Below are 16,600 nucleotides of genomic sequence, written 5' to 3'. Positions count from 1 at the left end.
CTTATTTTTCTGTTGGCTTGGCCTGTACAACCATGCTATGATGGTTTTTGTTTTCTCTTATTGTATTTTATTTTGTTATGTTTTGTTGTTATCTCTTAGAAGCCTGTTCTTTTCTAATGAGAGTCAGAAAGGGAGTGGATCTGGGTGTGAGAGGAGGTGAGCAGAAAGAGGAGTTAGAGGGATAGGAACCTGGATTTAGATATATCGTATGACATAAGAATTTATGTTTAATAAAAGGCAAAAACCAAAAACAGAAAATGAAATTTAATTTGTGAGAAATCAACTAATCTTCATGACATTTTAAGTACTATTATCATATATGTACAACAAATAAATTACACTCTGTTGAGCTTTAAAAAAATGTATTTTAATCTCATTCCAAACAGAAATTTCCAGATACAAATACATCTCATTCAAATCATTGTTTAACGTACGTTCTGAAACTTAAAATATTATAAGGATTCAATATTTTCATCTTTTATAACCTCAATATATTATATATTTAATATATAATATATACACAATACATACACGTAGTCAGCAGGATTGCAAAGTAATTCTCAAATTTGATCAGTATTGATAAATATTTTTAGATTAAACATAACTATTTAAAATCAAAGAAAAAATAAAATACAGCAAGGCCCAAAACTAACAGTGAGACCGCTGATGTTCATATGGCCAATCATTTAAAAAGAACTTTCAAGCTGGGTGGCATTCACTTTAAAAGAATATTCCTGCTACTCTCAAGTAACAGTACTTGTAGACAATAGGTAATTTATATCTCCATTCAATTTAAAATGACTATGCAGCTTTTCTTACTGTAATATACAGTAGCTTTCTCTTCCTTTCTGTTGGATTTTTTTTTAAGACTAATACATTACCAACAGAAGTAATTTTCGTTCCTTTCCCTTCCCTCGAGCATGGCTCAGTTTGAAGATTGTTCTGTAGGCAGCAACTATGAGTAGTAACAGTACCACAACACCATGAAAAGCAGTCAGTAACTGGAGTCCTAGAAGAAGTCTAACAGACTGTTGGAGGTTTGCAACTGTAAACCAAGATAATCAGAAGGATTACCCCTGCAGAGAGCCCTCTCACATTAGTTCTCTCAATGAGTTACAATTCCAATGCCACAGTGTGTAACAGTGTAACAACCTATCTCATGAGTTTTAAATATTACAACATTAATTCACCCTGAGAGTACAGAGGAAGCATTCAAAACAAAACACTCCAATAATTTTTTTCTCCGTTCTATTTGCATTCTTCTTTTGTCAATCCTTCAAGGGCACAGATATTTGAATTTAAAGTGTGACTTGGATATCCGTTTTTGACTGAAATTCATGCCACTGTCAAATACTGATGATAGAAAAGCCCAAAAAGGCTTGTAGAAAAGAGGCAAGCTGCAATCCACCATGTCAAAAATGACAGAAGTCCTCGAAAAAGGAGAGGCGTGAAGATGTTTTTTAAGCTGCTCAGGGCCACTGTGATTTGTGTAACAGTTACCTTCATCTTCCCATCAGGTGATGGTAGTTCAGGGTAAGCCGAGTTGGCGGGGAGATTATTATCCACTGGCAAGGGAAAGGCGGCTTCTGGATAAATTCCCCAGGAATGATTACCTAGGATATTCAAGACACAAAATTTGATAAGTAGATGATTCTAAGGATCAAACAAAATAAAACAAACAAACAAACAAACAAAAAAAAACAAAAAAAAAGAAGAAAAGCAAACCTTAAATCCCCACCCATATTACACATTAAAAAGTTTGGTGGTAAACAATTTTACATTGAAAATAAAGTAATAATTTTGCTATCTGTTAAAGTAATAAAATTAACTGAACCATATTATAGTCTTTTTTTAAGTAAAAGTATAATAAAAAAAACAAGTATGACAGATCCTTAATTCAGTGCAGTGACATCTGGCTATGAGTCAACAGCCTTCCTTGACAGAACAGACCCATTAACTTCCTAGAAATCCTTTCTGCCGCTACAGCATCACACCAAATATCTTTCTGAGAAAGATATGACATCAATGTGAGAAACAGTTAATGGCTTTTAGAACTGGTTTCATCATAAACTTTTTTACCTTGCATAGGCTGTGATTCACATAGTATAACTGAGCTACCTGTCCCTTATGGTACAGAGGTCTAAAGGCACACTTAAACTTAGCATCTGTTCCCTGTACGAGTGAGCCTATTCAGATCATACTTAAAGAGTTTCTTGGGGCTTTTAAACCCCCACTATGGAAGACTGCCTGAACTAAGAAAAGGAAAATAGGGTAACCATGGGTAATTCCTGGGTACTAACACACAAGGAGACTTGACAGTCCAGACCCCACTTTCGCCCTGAAAATCCTTCACCCTTTCTTTCAACATAAGTTACCTGAAGTCAAACTGTCTATATAATCTGCCACCTAGCCAAGTTTACAAAGACTTTGTAATAACTGAAATGTTAAGCCCCAACAAACCTTTAATTCACCTACTTATAACACTCAAGTCTAAACAACAGTGCTTAGCCACATTATTGGAGAACTCTGGAATTAACCTTAAATGAAAACTCTTTAAACATAAAATAATAAAACTGCACACATCCAGGCTTCTAAACCCAAGACCTCTCCAGAAAAGATTTCTCTGGCTTCCTTCTAAAGCTACAACAAACAACAGCAATGTCACTAGGTACACATCCACGCTGGTGACAGAAAGCAAAGGGCGTGCCCTTGGTGCCATGGCACACACACATGCCTACCTAGTGTTTTCAGAAGCAGAGTCATATGAAGCAGCATTACCAGAGGTGCCACATACTGCAGGGCAATGACACACAGGTAGTAAAAGACTCGCGCCACCTGTAACCAACAACAGCATACAAGTGATGAGTGAATTAACCGGTCCTAAAGTCATCACACTGCAATGCTTATGATATTAACTAATCCTTTCCTGAGCAAAAAAGTGAACTATTACTAGTCTACATTTCATTATGCATGTATCTTAAATTCAAAAAGGCTCAACCTAAAGATAAAGATTTTAGAATTTGAAAGTACTACAAAATTGAAGAAAAATCTCAAAAGTAAATTACCAAAATCTCTATGGAGAGCTACTTAAACAACAGAGTAAACTGTAAAGGCAGATATGGACATGAACTCTATAAATAAAACACTAAATCTTCACTCCATATGAACATATTTGAGGTCAACTTTTGAATAACATGAAAATATATAAAATATAAAGGTGAGAAACAGGCCAACATTCTAGTAAATCTAAAAAGAAAAGTGATCAGACTCTAGGCCCACACATCCCTCACATCCCTCTTCTTGAAAGTCTCTACTAAGTACTTAGAAGTCACAGAGAAGGAGTAATCAGACAGGCTCTACATTCCCCAGTCTTCTAGTCACAAGGTCTGACAACATACTGTAATGCCTTTCAGAAGGTTAGATGGCTGCCCATTCAGCAACAGGGACTCGAAACAGCTTTGTAGCAACCAACAGTATTGACACATAAGCCCCTTTCAGCGGCAGAATTGGATAAAGGTCTCTGACAAATGCCAGCTTATGAGCACCCCATTTGTTTACAGGAAAGATATTATGAGATAGCATATTTCAATTAAAGGTCCAAATTACTCTTCATGAAATGGCTTCTTTCATTAATTTTCCATTTTGATTGTTATAAAACTTGCCATTTTCTGTAGCTCAACTGTACTTATTCGGCCAGCTTCTTTCTTCATTTGATCCACACATTTCTGGGCCAAATTTAAATATGCTTGCAGGTGACTTCGCATCATGGCCAACCGCAAAACACAGAGCAGGATTATTAACCAGAGTCGAAGAGTATCAAATGTGGCTTCTGTCATTCTAGAGATCAGAAAGTGGATATGGTGCTCTCAGGGATCACAATATATTAGCACAGTAGTCATGCTATTTACGATTCACCATGGAGAACATAGAAAAATTTATACTTATCTAGACTGAACCAGGAGACCCAGAACAAAAGAATTCTACTCTGCCAATAACACATCTAATGGCTTCCCTTGTACAAAATAAGTAAGCATAAGCATAATGAAAGTATAGGTTACAAGACAGCCCCCTTACTATCTACCTATGGCTAGGAAAAAACGTGAGCCATATGACAAGGGCAGTAAGTCTGAATGGTCGCAGATTATTTCATTCAAAGGGATCATAGGAGACCACAGGTGGAACTAAGCAAGTCAATGACTCACCTACAACTTGCTATAGTTTTACATGTTTATAGACTTATTTGTTTGGGGGAATTTCAGTCTGCTCTGTTTCTAATTAGGACCACTGAAAATTAAAAAAAAAATCTCATAGATTAGAAATCTCCTTAATCTGTCCTGTTCTAAGTGGTGCCTCAACAATAAGTTTAAGATTTTAACACATCTTGTAGCTTGAGACTGAGGGGATTGGTGTGTGTGTGTGTGGGAGGGGGGCAGGGCGGGAGGGAGGATAGAGACAGGTGCATCCCTGAAGCTCACTGGGCAGACAGTCCATGAATCGGTGAGCTTCAATGACACTGTCTCAGAGAAATATTAATAGAATGTGATCCAGGAAAGACAACTGATATTGACAGTGTCCCCCAATCCCTTATCATGCTCACATACATGTACACATGTACACACACACACCATATATACATGCACATACCCTTCCCCATTGTGATGCTTTGAATAGGAGTGGCCCCACAGGCTCATGTTTGAACGCTTGGCCCATAAAGAATGGCACTATCAGGAAGTATGGCCTAGTTGCAGTGAATGCAGCCTTTCTTTTGAACAAAATGTGTCCCTTTTGGGACAGTCTTTGAGGTATTCTATGCTCAAGTAACACCCAGTATGGTATGAGATCTCTGGGTGCTGCCTGCAGATGATAACGGACTACTAAACCTCTGAAATTATAAGTCAGGCCCAATTAAAATTTTTCCTATTTAAAAGTTGCCTTGGTCATGCTGTCCCTTCACAGCAATGAAACCCTAACTGAGATAGCCCCTACACACAATGTTCCCCGTTGTATGTTCTATTCATTCTACCATCAATTTCAGGGTACATCTTTGTCACGGGATTTTCCCTGTCCAATTACATCAGTGCCGAGGAGGGCCCGTGATTGGACAGGGAAAGGGGAGCAGAGCTAAGAGTCGGAGAGACAGAGAGTGTCTCAGAGTACGAGGAAAAGGAAGATGGTGGCTGACCTGTACCCATGTGGTGTTTTCCAGCTACAAGTAGCTATGATTTCACAAGGTTATAATATTGAGAGAGATCTTTTATCATTATTAATTAGCTCTGAAATTACTGCACTGGCATCTTATAAATTGTGATATTATTGATACATAAATCTGATTGGTTAAGCATTAAGAGTCTTGATTCTACCAGGGTAACGTGTATTATGATGTGATGGCTGACCGTGGAGTTATTGGTAGCGAGAGGAACTGGGGGTGTGTGGGGAGTAAGGAGAGGTGCCAGAGAGATGGCCCAGCGGGAGCCCTGAGGTCTGATGTGGCAGGAGAGTTGGCAGGCCAGCAGGAGCGCAGAAGTGTGGTCTGACCCCATGGAGAGTTGGCGGGTTAATTATTTTAATATTTCTCACAACACATCTTAACTCCAGCTCTTATTTGGAAAATCAGTGTGTGCAATTACACCAAGCATCATCGAGTTACTATATCAAGTCACTCACAAGGTACTACTTTTTCAAACAGAAACCAGTTCTTACAAAACAACAATAAAACCTTTAAGGCTTAAAGAGACATCAAAAGTCTATCTTCATTACCAAAATACTTTAAGCTTTTCCCATCAGTCTAGCTTTTGAAGAGATGTCATAAGAGTATGTATTGTCATGCCTTGCTTTTTATGTAGGTCTGGGGACCTGATCTTAGATCTCTGGGCTTGTCTAGCTGTCAACTTTACAAAATGAACCATCTCCCAGCCTGAAACAATAAAAAAAAAAAAAAAAAAAAAAAAAAAAAAAAAAAAAAAGGAAAGGAAAGGAAAGGAAAGGAAAGGAAAGGAAAGGAAAGAAAAAAGAAGCCTAAAACAATTCACAATAGGTCTTCCCTGATCATGGTCTATTACTACATCACCCTTCTGTACAACAGCAATTGCCTGGGAAGTGAACTAAAGGCCTATCTATACAGGTGCTATGGTACATCATGCTGTTGAATAAGAAAAAGGGAAGGCAGAGAAGCCATGAAAATGTGATTCTGTTTGAGCGTTTTCTGAACTGAAGGTCAGAAATGGGAATGAGACAAAAACTTTATAACCCATAGTGGTTTCTTTCCCTTTTTAAGGTTATAAAGGCACACAGATTTAAACTCCAATGCAAAGGCACTGTTGGCTAGAAAACATAAAGACATAACAATTTAACAATACATTTCCACTAGAATAAGTGAGACAAACGAGCCAGTCAAAAACAATAATAGTACAAAGATGTAAGGGTACGTGCATCCTCGAAGCTGTCATTCCAAGTGACCTGTCTAGAAGAAGTCTGTTCCCTGGAGTGTGGAACAAGGACTGACTGGTAACACAGTGAAGATGGCTATTTCACAGCTATGGAGGAGAACAACACAAACTTACTAGAATAAACTAGAAAATGACTGGCTCATTTTCCAAGTTCAGGATCTGGAATCAGCTACTGATTAAGTATCTTCTAACACATCCTATGGTAATACAAGTATCTGATCATGTGACCTGATGGAGAGTCTCAAGCAGGAATCTGAACTGGGGTATAGGTGAAGAACGGGCAGAAGGTAAGGACAGCAGTTGCAGGCAAGCCTGAGCAGAAAGTGAAAAAGAAGCTCACATATGACAGTGTGTGGAGGCAGAGGCAGAGACAGGTGACCACCCACTGTGAGTTCAAAGTGAGCTGGGGCTTCAATAAGACCTAGTCTCTATCTATCAATCAATCAATCAATCAATCAATCAATCAGAGAGAATGGGGAGAAAGAATTCTTCCCAGATTCCAAGGTAATAGTGGTCTTTAGGATAACTTCTGGTTTTCCTTTCTGGCTATAAACACACAAAGGCTGCATGTAGCCCCATTTTACTTTTTCCATACTGTACCAGAATATAAGCACAAATTTAAGCACATATCCAATCAGAACAGCAGCATATCCATGGTACTTCTGACTACAAGCACTATTCCATATACTAAGTACTTTATGTGACAGAAAAACCATATCACTTTCTTTTTGACCAACAGTCATTATTTCATCAACTGCCACATGGATGCTTGACTTTAAACAGATTTTCTCTGTGTACTCTGGCTGTCTTGGAATTTGTGTTATGGACCAGGCTGGCCTCAAACTCAAGACATTCACCTGCCTCTGCCTTCCACATGCTGGGATTAAAGGTGTGCTCCACCACTGGCCAGCATAAACAGTTATTTTCAACTAAATTATTAACTTACAACTAAAACAGGATAAGATGGAGGATATCTAGGCTGTAATTTTGATTAACTGTTTATGAAATATAGCAGAAGCAAAGATAAAACAATGGAGAAAACAGTTTCGATACTATCCCAAGGGAGGATGTTGTATATAAACAAATTGGATAATGAATTTCTATACTGCTACATTTGGAGGAGGGTGGGAACAGAGAGAATTGCGAAACTCACTAGGCTGCCCAGCCTGACCTTAAGCCCCTCATCTTTAGGCCTCCCTCATGACTTTAGAGCCATGACTCTATTATCAGATGTGCATCCTCAGGTCTGTCTCCCACAAAATGGTTGAGTAACACCATTAGTCAACTATTTAACGTGTGAGTCTGCTATCTCATCTAGTCAATGAGAATGGCAACTATGAACAATTATTACACAAAAGACCAAGAAAAAAATGCTGAGAATCACTGACACAGCATAATTGGTTTCTGACAAATGCTAGTTTCCTTGTTCTTCCTAATTTTACTTGTAGCCTGTCAAGTTAAACCTATTATTAAGATTTACTTGTTTAGTTATATGTAGGATAGACACTACTTCTTCAGGGAATACTTCCCTAGTTCAAAAGAATTATGTAAAAATAAAAATGTCATGGTCATCACTGGTTCTATTCTCCAAGGCAATTGAGTATATACTACATATAACACAGTGCACACCATGCAGCCAGTGATTTGCCAGACTTCTCGACTTTAATTCTGACGACACAATAGTGAAAAGAGCATCATTAAGCACTATTCAAAGGGCTGCATTACATGTGATCTTTCACTGAATTCTACCAAGAACCCTGTGAGGTAGATATCACTTCTTTTTCCAGATGGGGAAACAGAGACCGAACAATTAAAATCAGCCTCACGTGACAGTGTCAATGAGAAGCCGGGCTAGAGTGCAAAGCAGCTCTGAAGCTTTCGAGAACTGTAATAGAACCCACGACACGCACCCAGCACACAGCTCTGAAGCTTTCGAGAACTGTAATAGAACTGTAATAGAACCACAGCACGCACCCAGCACACAGCTCTGAAGCTTTCGAGAACTGTAATAGAACTGTAATAGAACTGTAATAGAACTGTAATAGAACTGTAATAGAACCACAGCACGCACCCAGCACACAGCTCTGAAGCTTTCGAGAACTGTAATAGAACTGTAATAGAACCACAGCACGCACCCAGCACACAGAGTAGTTATTAATGCCTGGCAATAAACCGCTTCTTTATTTCTTTGACATCTTGTTCTGCTAAAACATAGTTGTCTAACTGGGGATACATGAGCAGGTAATAATAATAATAATAATTTAAAGATATTACTTTAAATTTTCCTAAGTATGTTGTAGAAAAAAATTTTGTTAGAGATGGCAACTATAGTACTTACTGTATAAAAATATGTCTCTAATTTATTTGAAAACATTTTATCTAAAAGCTATGAATGAAGCAAAAGGAAATGTTAAAATTTTCCATGGATAAGGAAATAAATACTACTTTAGTTTTCATTGGCATTACTTTCCCTCCATAAGTTTCACAGTAGAACAATAATAAAAGCACCGTAGAAGGATCCAAATAGGCAAAATGGCAGATGATAATTGGACATCAGGAGATAAATCTCAGGGTGTATATAGGCTAATATTAGTATAGAATAATATTTGTTAGTATTCTTTTCAAAAAAGTTCAAAAATAGGTTAGAAGATGGCCTGCAGCTTCAGGCTCAAGCCTTATCTTCACCACTTACACTAGTATTAAAGAATAAAGTACCTCCCCTTATCATAAAAGCAGGCAGACAAAAAACTTTAGAAGTGTGACATGTCTTCAATTCTGGTATTCAGGAGGAAGAATCAGGCAGATCTCTGTGAGTTCAAGACCAGACTGATCCACACAGTGAGTTCCAGGACAGTCCGGGCAATATACTGATACTCTGTCTAAAAAAAAATGAACAAACCTACCTACAATTAAAAAAAGCAACTTTGATGTATAGTGAATTAAAACATAGGACTCAAGTACCCATACTTACAGAGGGACACTCTCTCTACCCAACGGTGGGTTCATGATATAGTCTTTGGTGATTGGTTTCACCCAGAGCAGAACCATAAATAAAGGTGCCAAGAAGTTGATATGAAGTAATGTTCTGAAAATATACAAGAAATACACATAAAGATCTAGAAACAAAATGTGCAAGTGTAACTAGGGTATAGCATTTCTAATTATTTACTGTTAACCAGAATCCTTAAGAGCTGAGTCATTATCTTAGTGTTTCAGGTGAGAACATACGGACCTAGAAAGTTCAATGACAATCCCTTAAATCCAGGACTCAATGATAGGTGTTTTAATGATTATCTACAGTGATCACAAGGGAATATACATACACGTCATCTGAAAATTTTCAACACAGCTAAACTGAACATTTGCTTATTATTCACAAATAAATGAGAGTGATTAGAAGTCTTATCAGAAGGCAAATGGCAAATGAAACACAACAGTTTACAACTGAGCAACCTTGCAATATGCAATGATCATTTATAATGCCAAAATTACAAATGACTCAAGATTTGTTATTTCTTGGACTGTTATAAACACAGATGAAATTAATTTACCATATACAAATAAAGATAATGTACCCCCCCCCCCCTATTTTTGGTTCTATGGAACACACCTTGTTATACAGCCTAGCCTGGCCTTCATGCTACTCTCAGCCTCACAAAAGCTGGAACTACGGACATGAGCCACCACACTGGGGCTACATTCCTAATGCAGAAGAGGGATATCAGGATTAAGCTGCAACCTCTCTGTTAACTAAATCTGTATCCTACAGATACACATGGCTTGACAAAAGTTTTCTCTTTGGAACAAAAGACAGACTTGTTACACTATTTTAATACAACACACTGCTTTCATTATCAACCATAGAGAAGGCTTAACTATAGGTTTTAAAACACACAGACTTTTAAATATTACTACACAGACAAACGGTAGGGACAGGTCTGGAGGACACAGGGCTGAGTCAGGAACAACCCAACCACAGTACAAGCTGCACTGCCTTGCCATAGGGGTGCAGTCTGCGCTGCTCCTTTGCCACTCAGGCTACCCACAACAGAACTAGCTTGCCCATACTGTTACAGCATGACAGCGTGAGTGCTGTACCACAACAGGAGGCTGTAAAAAACTGGAAATAACACAAAATCCCAAATTCCCACAAGGAAAACCCTTAAAATAAAGCCACATTTTACTGAAGATAGATGCATCACCCTCTCTCCAACCATCACTAAATGCTTTATGTTTTATAATGTGATTCTTTCATCCCACAGTCTTGGTAAACCATGGAGGGCAGGGAAGAAAGAGCAGTATTAGGTATGCAGTGTTGCTAGGGAACACTCCAGTATCAAGGAGCAGCCCACAGCGGTTTCAGTAGCTTGTGAAGGGCTCCCCTCCACCCACCCTTTTCAGCTTATTTAAATCCTAACACTGGGGTTAGTGGACTGCAGTGTGTGTGTAGAGGGGGGGGGGGGATCAGGTTTTGTCTTAAAAGAAGCCTTTAGAGAGCTGGGTGGTGGGAAAGGCAGGGCATAGTGAAGAGCATGCTGAGTAAAAAAAAAAAAAAAAAAAAAAAAAAAAAAAAAAAAACGTGGGGGAAGATGAAGTAGTGTGTAACAGGGGCGGGGCAGCTAGGAACAAGTAAACATCTAAACACGGAGAAAATGGAGTCAAGGGGAAAAGTGAAAATTAAAGAACATAGGTAAAAGCTAAGAATGTAAAGAGAGGAATTAGGATCTTAAAGTATCTTAAATACAGTGTCCTCCTAGAGGAGCTTACTGACTATACATATGTATATAAGATGGAGGGTTCAAGGACGACCTGCAGTGCAGGTAAGAAGATCCTGGGTATAAACGAAAGCAAATACAAGCTCACCCTTCTGTCAAGGTGGGAGTGGGTGGGTAGGGGAGCAGGGCGGGGGGAGGGTAGAGGGGACTTTGGGGATAGCATTTGAAATGTAAATGAAGAAAATATATAATAAAAAATTGGAAAAAAAAGATGTCTCTATTCATAAACAAACAAAACTCCAATCAACCAAATAAACAAAGACCCCTAAATAAGGACAGAAAACAGCAATGGCTTCAGAGCCATGAGCAGAGGTTTAATGTTTTCTCCTTAGAATCAAAATAGGATTTGGTGGTTAAACTAACTGGATACAGGGTGTTGCATATTATTTACAATCTGGAAATAAAATAATGAATTACTTGAAGTTTAACATGCAGATCAACAACTTAAAATCATTCTTACAAATGTAACTCAGGCTTAAAATTATTTGTCATAAATAAAGATATTAAAATATCTGAATCAACACATAAACTTTAAGTATTAAAAAAAAGTTTTTTAAAAAAATTTTTCTATGAGATTTTCAATTTGAATGTAGAGATCAAAATACTATAAATCTCTGAATTAAAAAGAATATAAACTTTAACATTTTCATTTAAACAGGTAAAAATTAGTTTAACAACAAATGTATTTTTAACACTAGCCTGAAATTTCAAAGAGAAACTACTTATAGCTGACTAAAAACAGGTGTGACATCAAATATTTATTAATATTAATTTTTAATAAAATAATTTATTTTATCACAATAATATACCTTAATTAAGATGGAAAACATATATTTATCTGCATGTGCTTATGTACATTTTCCGCTTACTGTGTAATTTTTTCTGTTGCCATATTCAGGGCATCCAGATGCATTTGAGCCAGCCGTAATCCAGGAAATGTCAAAAAAGCCCCAATGAGTGAACAGAAAACAGCCAGGAAAAATTTGAAAGTAAGTTTTGAAACAGGGCCCCTAGAAATAAAGTTTAAAAAAAAAAAAAAAAAACAACTGATAAATTTTTTGATAACTTACTAAGAACCATTTTTTCTATCCAGGTAATTTACAAGTCATGACAACGTCAGTACATCAAATTATGTACTACACACATACATACTGATCTTATTCTTAACAGGTCATAGTGAACTAACTATAAACTAAACCAGATATTTCTTAAATAATAGCCAACAATCCAAGCTACACATCAATGACATATGGCTCAGATATAAGTTAATTTCATCTTTGGACACAGTGGGATTGTAAGAGCAAATATAGCTAAGAATTTGATGGGAAAGTCTACCTTCAAATGACTGTACACAGTATGAGTAAGGTGTTCCTAAAAGTGGTAACCCGGGGGCTGGCAATGGAGTTTAGGGGTAAGCCCCTCTCACAGTGAGTTTGGAGGTGAGCACCTGCTCGTCTGTATGCACTGGTCCCAGGGTTAGATCCCAATACTGAAATGAGTGAGGGAGAGAAGTGAGAGTCCTATCATAAGGGAATTATTTTACTGATTAAAATCAATTATTTATAGTAAAAATTGCTTTAAGAAGGAAAAACGTTAAATTTAAATAATGCTCAAATTGTCAAAAACTTACTGAGATTCTAAACCCTGCTTTTCAAGAAACTGCATTGCACTGTCTGAAAAATTTGTAAACCCTGTAGGAAAAAAGAGACTACTGTCATCATAGGGTGAAATATACTCTTAGAAAACACAGCATCTTATATGCTAATGACTAGCCTCTTTCTCTGTGTTAAAAAGTATGCTATGATGCAATAAAAATCAGTTATTTGCAAGAACAGTCTCTAAAACATCCCTTTGGTACTTGTACATTTCATGAGTGCAGAAAATTTGAAATTAATTCCTTAGCATTACAGAAATTAATTAAACCTTAAGAAAAAACTAAGGGTGCAACATTTTGGGAACAAGGTTAATAAAATCTAATAAAACAGTAACAATAAAGATCTCATTGAAGATTAGTAAAGGTTAATTAGAACATAAGCCAACTCAACATTTAAATATTTATCTGACAAAACTTAAATACTAAAATAAAAAATATATAACTAAAACTGATTTTTAAAGTTGTATAAAAGTTTTACCTGTTTCAAGGCCAAACTCCAGGTAGTTCTCTGTTACGATCAAAACTGCCATTGCTTTAACGAAGAAAAAAAATCCAAAGGTGACACAAACTGACCTTTCACCTCCATCTTCTACTTTAAAATAGTGTGTAGTTAATGAAAATAGAACTTTGCTGCAAAAGGAAAAGTTCAGGAAAAACCACAAATAACTTGTGGGAGCTATGCACAGCCATCTTTACATCAGGCAAATGCCAAAAGAACACCCAGTATTTGCTTTGATTCTATCCAGTGTCTGTCAGATGTCCTTGGGAAGTGAAAACTAATGAAAATCTTAATGGAAACAGAACACAAAGAGAAAATCTAATGAGTCTATATTTTTAAATTAAGGAAAAGTATGTAAAAATTAAATTGTAATTACATAATGTATTTCTTATGAATAAGACTCAAATTCAATGGGAGTAACAACAAAATTTGAGAAACCAATAGGTTCAGGACAACAGCAGCTTGAAAAGGAGTGGTTTTAAAGAGATTTTAGGCTGCTACTCTTATCAGGCATACTTATTAAGCATTTATATTCATTACTTTCACTTATAATAAAATACATATTATAATATCACGGAAGTCTTTTGTAACCACTAAATTATAAATTTAAAAATTGCTTATACCTGCTGGTGTTATATGAAAACTATTTAGAACTATCCATCATTCATATGAGGGCTAAACAAAGACAATTCCAACTGAATATTCCAAACTGATCAAAGTTTCAACATGCCCACCTTGAAAATAAAACAAAAGGCAACATGTTACCTGAACTCCACATAACACATATTTACTCCTTTAGTTAGGATCAAGTCAAATATAGCGCAAACCTAGCACTTGGACCTCATGCTCCTTGAAAGAATGCACTCAGTAAACAAATGTAGACAGACATAAGAAACTTTGATAGAGCTGGCTCCCACTCACAGCCTTTGCAGTACATTGAGCTCCAAGGGACAGCGCGCCGGGTCATGCGAGAGCTGGACCGGCACTGGGCGACTCTGTGCCTCTCAGAGGAAAATCAGCTAAACATGGGCAAAGGAGATCCTAAGAAGCCGAGAGGCAAAATGTCCTCATATGCACTCTTTGTGCAAACCTGCCGGGAGGAGCCCAAGAAGAAGCACCCGGATGCTTCTGTCGACTTCTCAGAGTTTTCCAAGAAGTGCTCAGAGAGGTGGAAGACCATGTCTGCTAAAGAAAAGGGGAAATTTGAAGATATGGCAAAGGCTGACAAAGCTTATTATGAAAGAGAATGAAAACCTACATCCGCCCCAAAGGGGAGACCAAAAAGAAGTTCAAGGACCCCAATGGACCCAAGAGGCCTCCTTCGGCCTTCTTCTTGTTCTGTTCTGAGTACCGCCCCAAAGTCAAAGGCGAGCATCCTGGCTTATCCATTGGTGATGTTGCAAAGAAACGAGGAGAGATGTGGAACAACACTGCAGCGGATGACAAGTAGCCCTATGAGAAGAAAGCTGCCAAGCTGAAGGAGAAGTACGAGAAGGATATTGCTGCCTACAGAGCTAAAGGAAAACCTGATGCAGCAAAAAAGGGGGTGGTCAAGGCTGAAAAGAGCAAGAAAAAGAAGGAAGAGGAAGATGACGAGAAGGATGAAGAGGACGAGGAAGAGGAGGAAGGAGAGAAAGACAAAGATGAAGAAGATGATGATGAATAAGTTGGTTCTAGCACAGTTTTTTTTCTTGTCTATAAAGCTTTTATCCCCCCTGTACACAACTCACTCCTTTTAAAGAAAAAAAATTGAAATGTAAGGCTGTGTAAGATTTGTTTTTAAACTGTACAGTGTCTTTTTTTGTATAGTTAACACACTACCGAATGTGCCTTTAGATAGCCCTGTCCTGGTGGTATTTTCAATAGCCACTAACCTTGCCTGGTACAGTCTGGGGGTTGTAAATTGGCATGGAAATTTAAAGCAGGTTCTTGTTGGTGCACAGCACAAATTAGTTATATATGGAGCCAGTAGTTTTGTTTTTTTTTTTTTTCTTTTGGTTTTATTTTTTTCATCTTCAGTTGTCTCTGATGCTGCTTATACGAAGATAGTAGTTGTTCTGTTAACTGAATACCACTCTGTAATTGCAAAAAAAAAAAAAAAAAAAAAAAGTTGCGGCTGTTTTGTTGACATTCTGAATGCTTCTAAGTAAATAAACTTTAAAAAAAAAAAAAGAAAAAAAGAAACTTTGATAGAATGTCATGTTAAGCACTGGAAAAACCAGCTGTGTTTTAGCATTAGTCACGTACAAAACAGACCATGGCTAAAGAGACCTGTGCCAGAAGTTAGGCAAAAACCTGGAAGTTATGCAGTTAGATTCGAGGAGACTTGAGTTTTAACCCTAGCATAATCCAGAGCCTGGACACTCAGCACTCACTTGTCTGCCTCCACCAATGACACTAAATAGTCAATCGCAGAGCAGAGGAAAAGATGGATCTTTTCAAACTAGTTAAACATTTTTGTTACATTTTTTCAAAAGGAGCATGCTCTATGCTAAAGCTACATTTTTTAAAAATTTATTTTATTTAATCCATCAAATAATGAATAAATGGTGTTAGGTCCCCAGCCTAGGGCCTTAAGCTTTCTAGGCAAGTGCTAAACCATGAGACATATGTACACCCTGCTCAATAATCTCTATAGCAAAGACTAAATCTTCCCGTCGTCTGAATATGGAAAGCTGGCAACCTCTTCAAAGCACAGAAAGAACTTAAGAAACCATACTGACGCTTGCATCTTGCAGCGCAGGACTTTGTTGTGCTTCTATGCTCCACTCCTAAAATCCCTACTACTGCTATGTAAATCTTACCTGAACCTACTAGTCAGTCTTTTTCCTATTTTTTAATAACACCTACTCAATCATATGTAAGTAGCTATGAGTAAACTGTGGCACTGTTGAACTTGGCATGATGCTCTGCTGTCAAGCTTAAGCAAATTATCAAATTTATTTGATGTTAATTTCAATTCAAATGATTCAGAGGTTTGTCAAAAGCATCATTTCCATGTTATTTTAAGAAAGATGATTTTTAAAACTTCTCTTCCATGAAACCCTTACATATAAATCAATATTATTCTTCTCAACTTTTATACATAAAGAGGTTTTGCCAATTATGACAAAGACTACAGAGACTCAATACCAGGTTTTTTGATAAAGCCTCGAGGAACCATATCATTTTACATTTGCTTCAAAACTAAAGACACACATACACACACACACACTCTCTCTGTGGG

The 16,600-nt window shown here is 37.3% G+C and overlaps 1 protein-coding gene and 1 pseudogene across 10 annotated transcripts in view; one reads left to right on the top strand and one right to left on the bottom strand.

Annotated features, from left to right (window-relative positions):
• Positions 1-249: 249 nt before the first annotated feature.
• The window catches only part of Tmem161b (transmembrane protein 161B), a 73,671-nt gene continuing 57,320 nt past the window's right edge, over positions 250-16,600 (bottom strand). For 2 of the 10 annotated variants that reach the window (NR_029419.1, NR_155262.1), the window contains 7 exons: positions 13,354-13,505; positions 12,852-12,912; positions 12,031-12,231; positions 9,418-9,531; positions 3,663-3,837; positions 2,739-2,835; positions 250-1,613 (listed from right to left, as the gene is read on the bottom strand). Coding sequence is in view for 8 of the 10 variants with exons in the window: in NM_175187.5 (NP_780396.2) it covers positions 1,336-1,613; positions 2,739-2,835; positions 3,663-3,837; positions 9,418-9,531; positions 12,091-12,231; positions 12,852-12,912; positions 13,354-13,505 (1,018 nt within the window). In the remaining 2 variants the exon portion in view is untranslated. Of the gene's footprint in view, positions 1,614-2,738; positions 2,836-3,662; positions 3,838-9,417; positions 9,532-12,030; positions 12,232-12,851; positions 12,913-13,353; positions 13,702-13,997; positions 15,451-16,600 lie in introns of all 10 variants that reach the window. The other 8 variants (NM_175187.5, NM_001361908.1, NM_001361911.1 and 5 more) reach the window with 5 other exon arrangements.
• Positions 14,340-15,040, top strand: Gm46432 (annotated as a pseudogene).

The sequence above is a fragment of the Mus musculus genome, chromosome 13 (assembly GCF_000001635.26).
Source record: "Mus musculus strain C57BL/6J chromosome 13, GRCm38.p6 C57BL/6J".
In the NCBI taxonomy this organism is placed as follows: Eukaryota; Metazoa; Chordata; class Mammalia; order Rodentia; family Muridae; genus Mus; species Mus musculus.
Note: the sequence above shows the minus strand (reverse complement) of the source record. Positions and strands in the feature narration are given on the sequence as shown.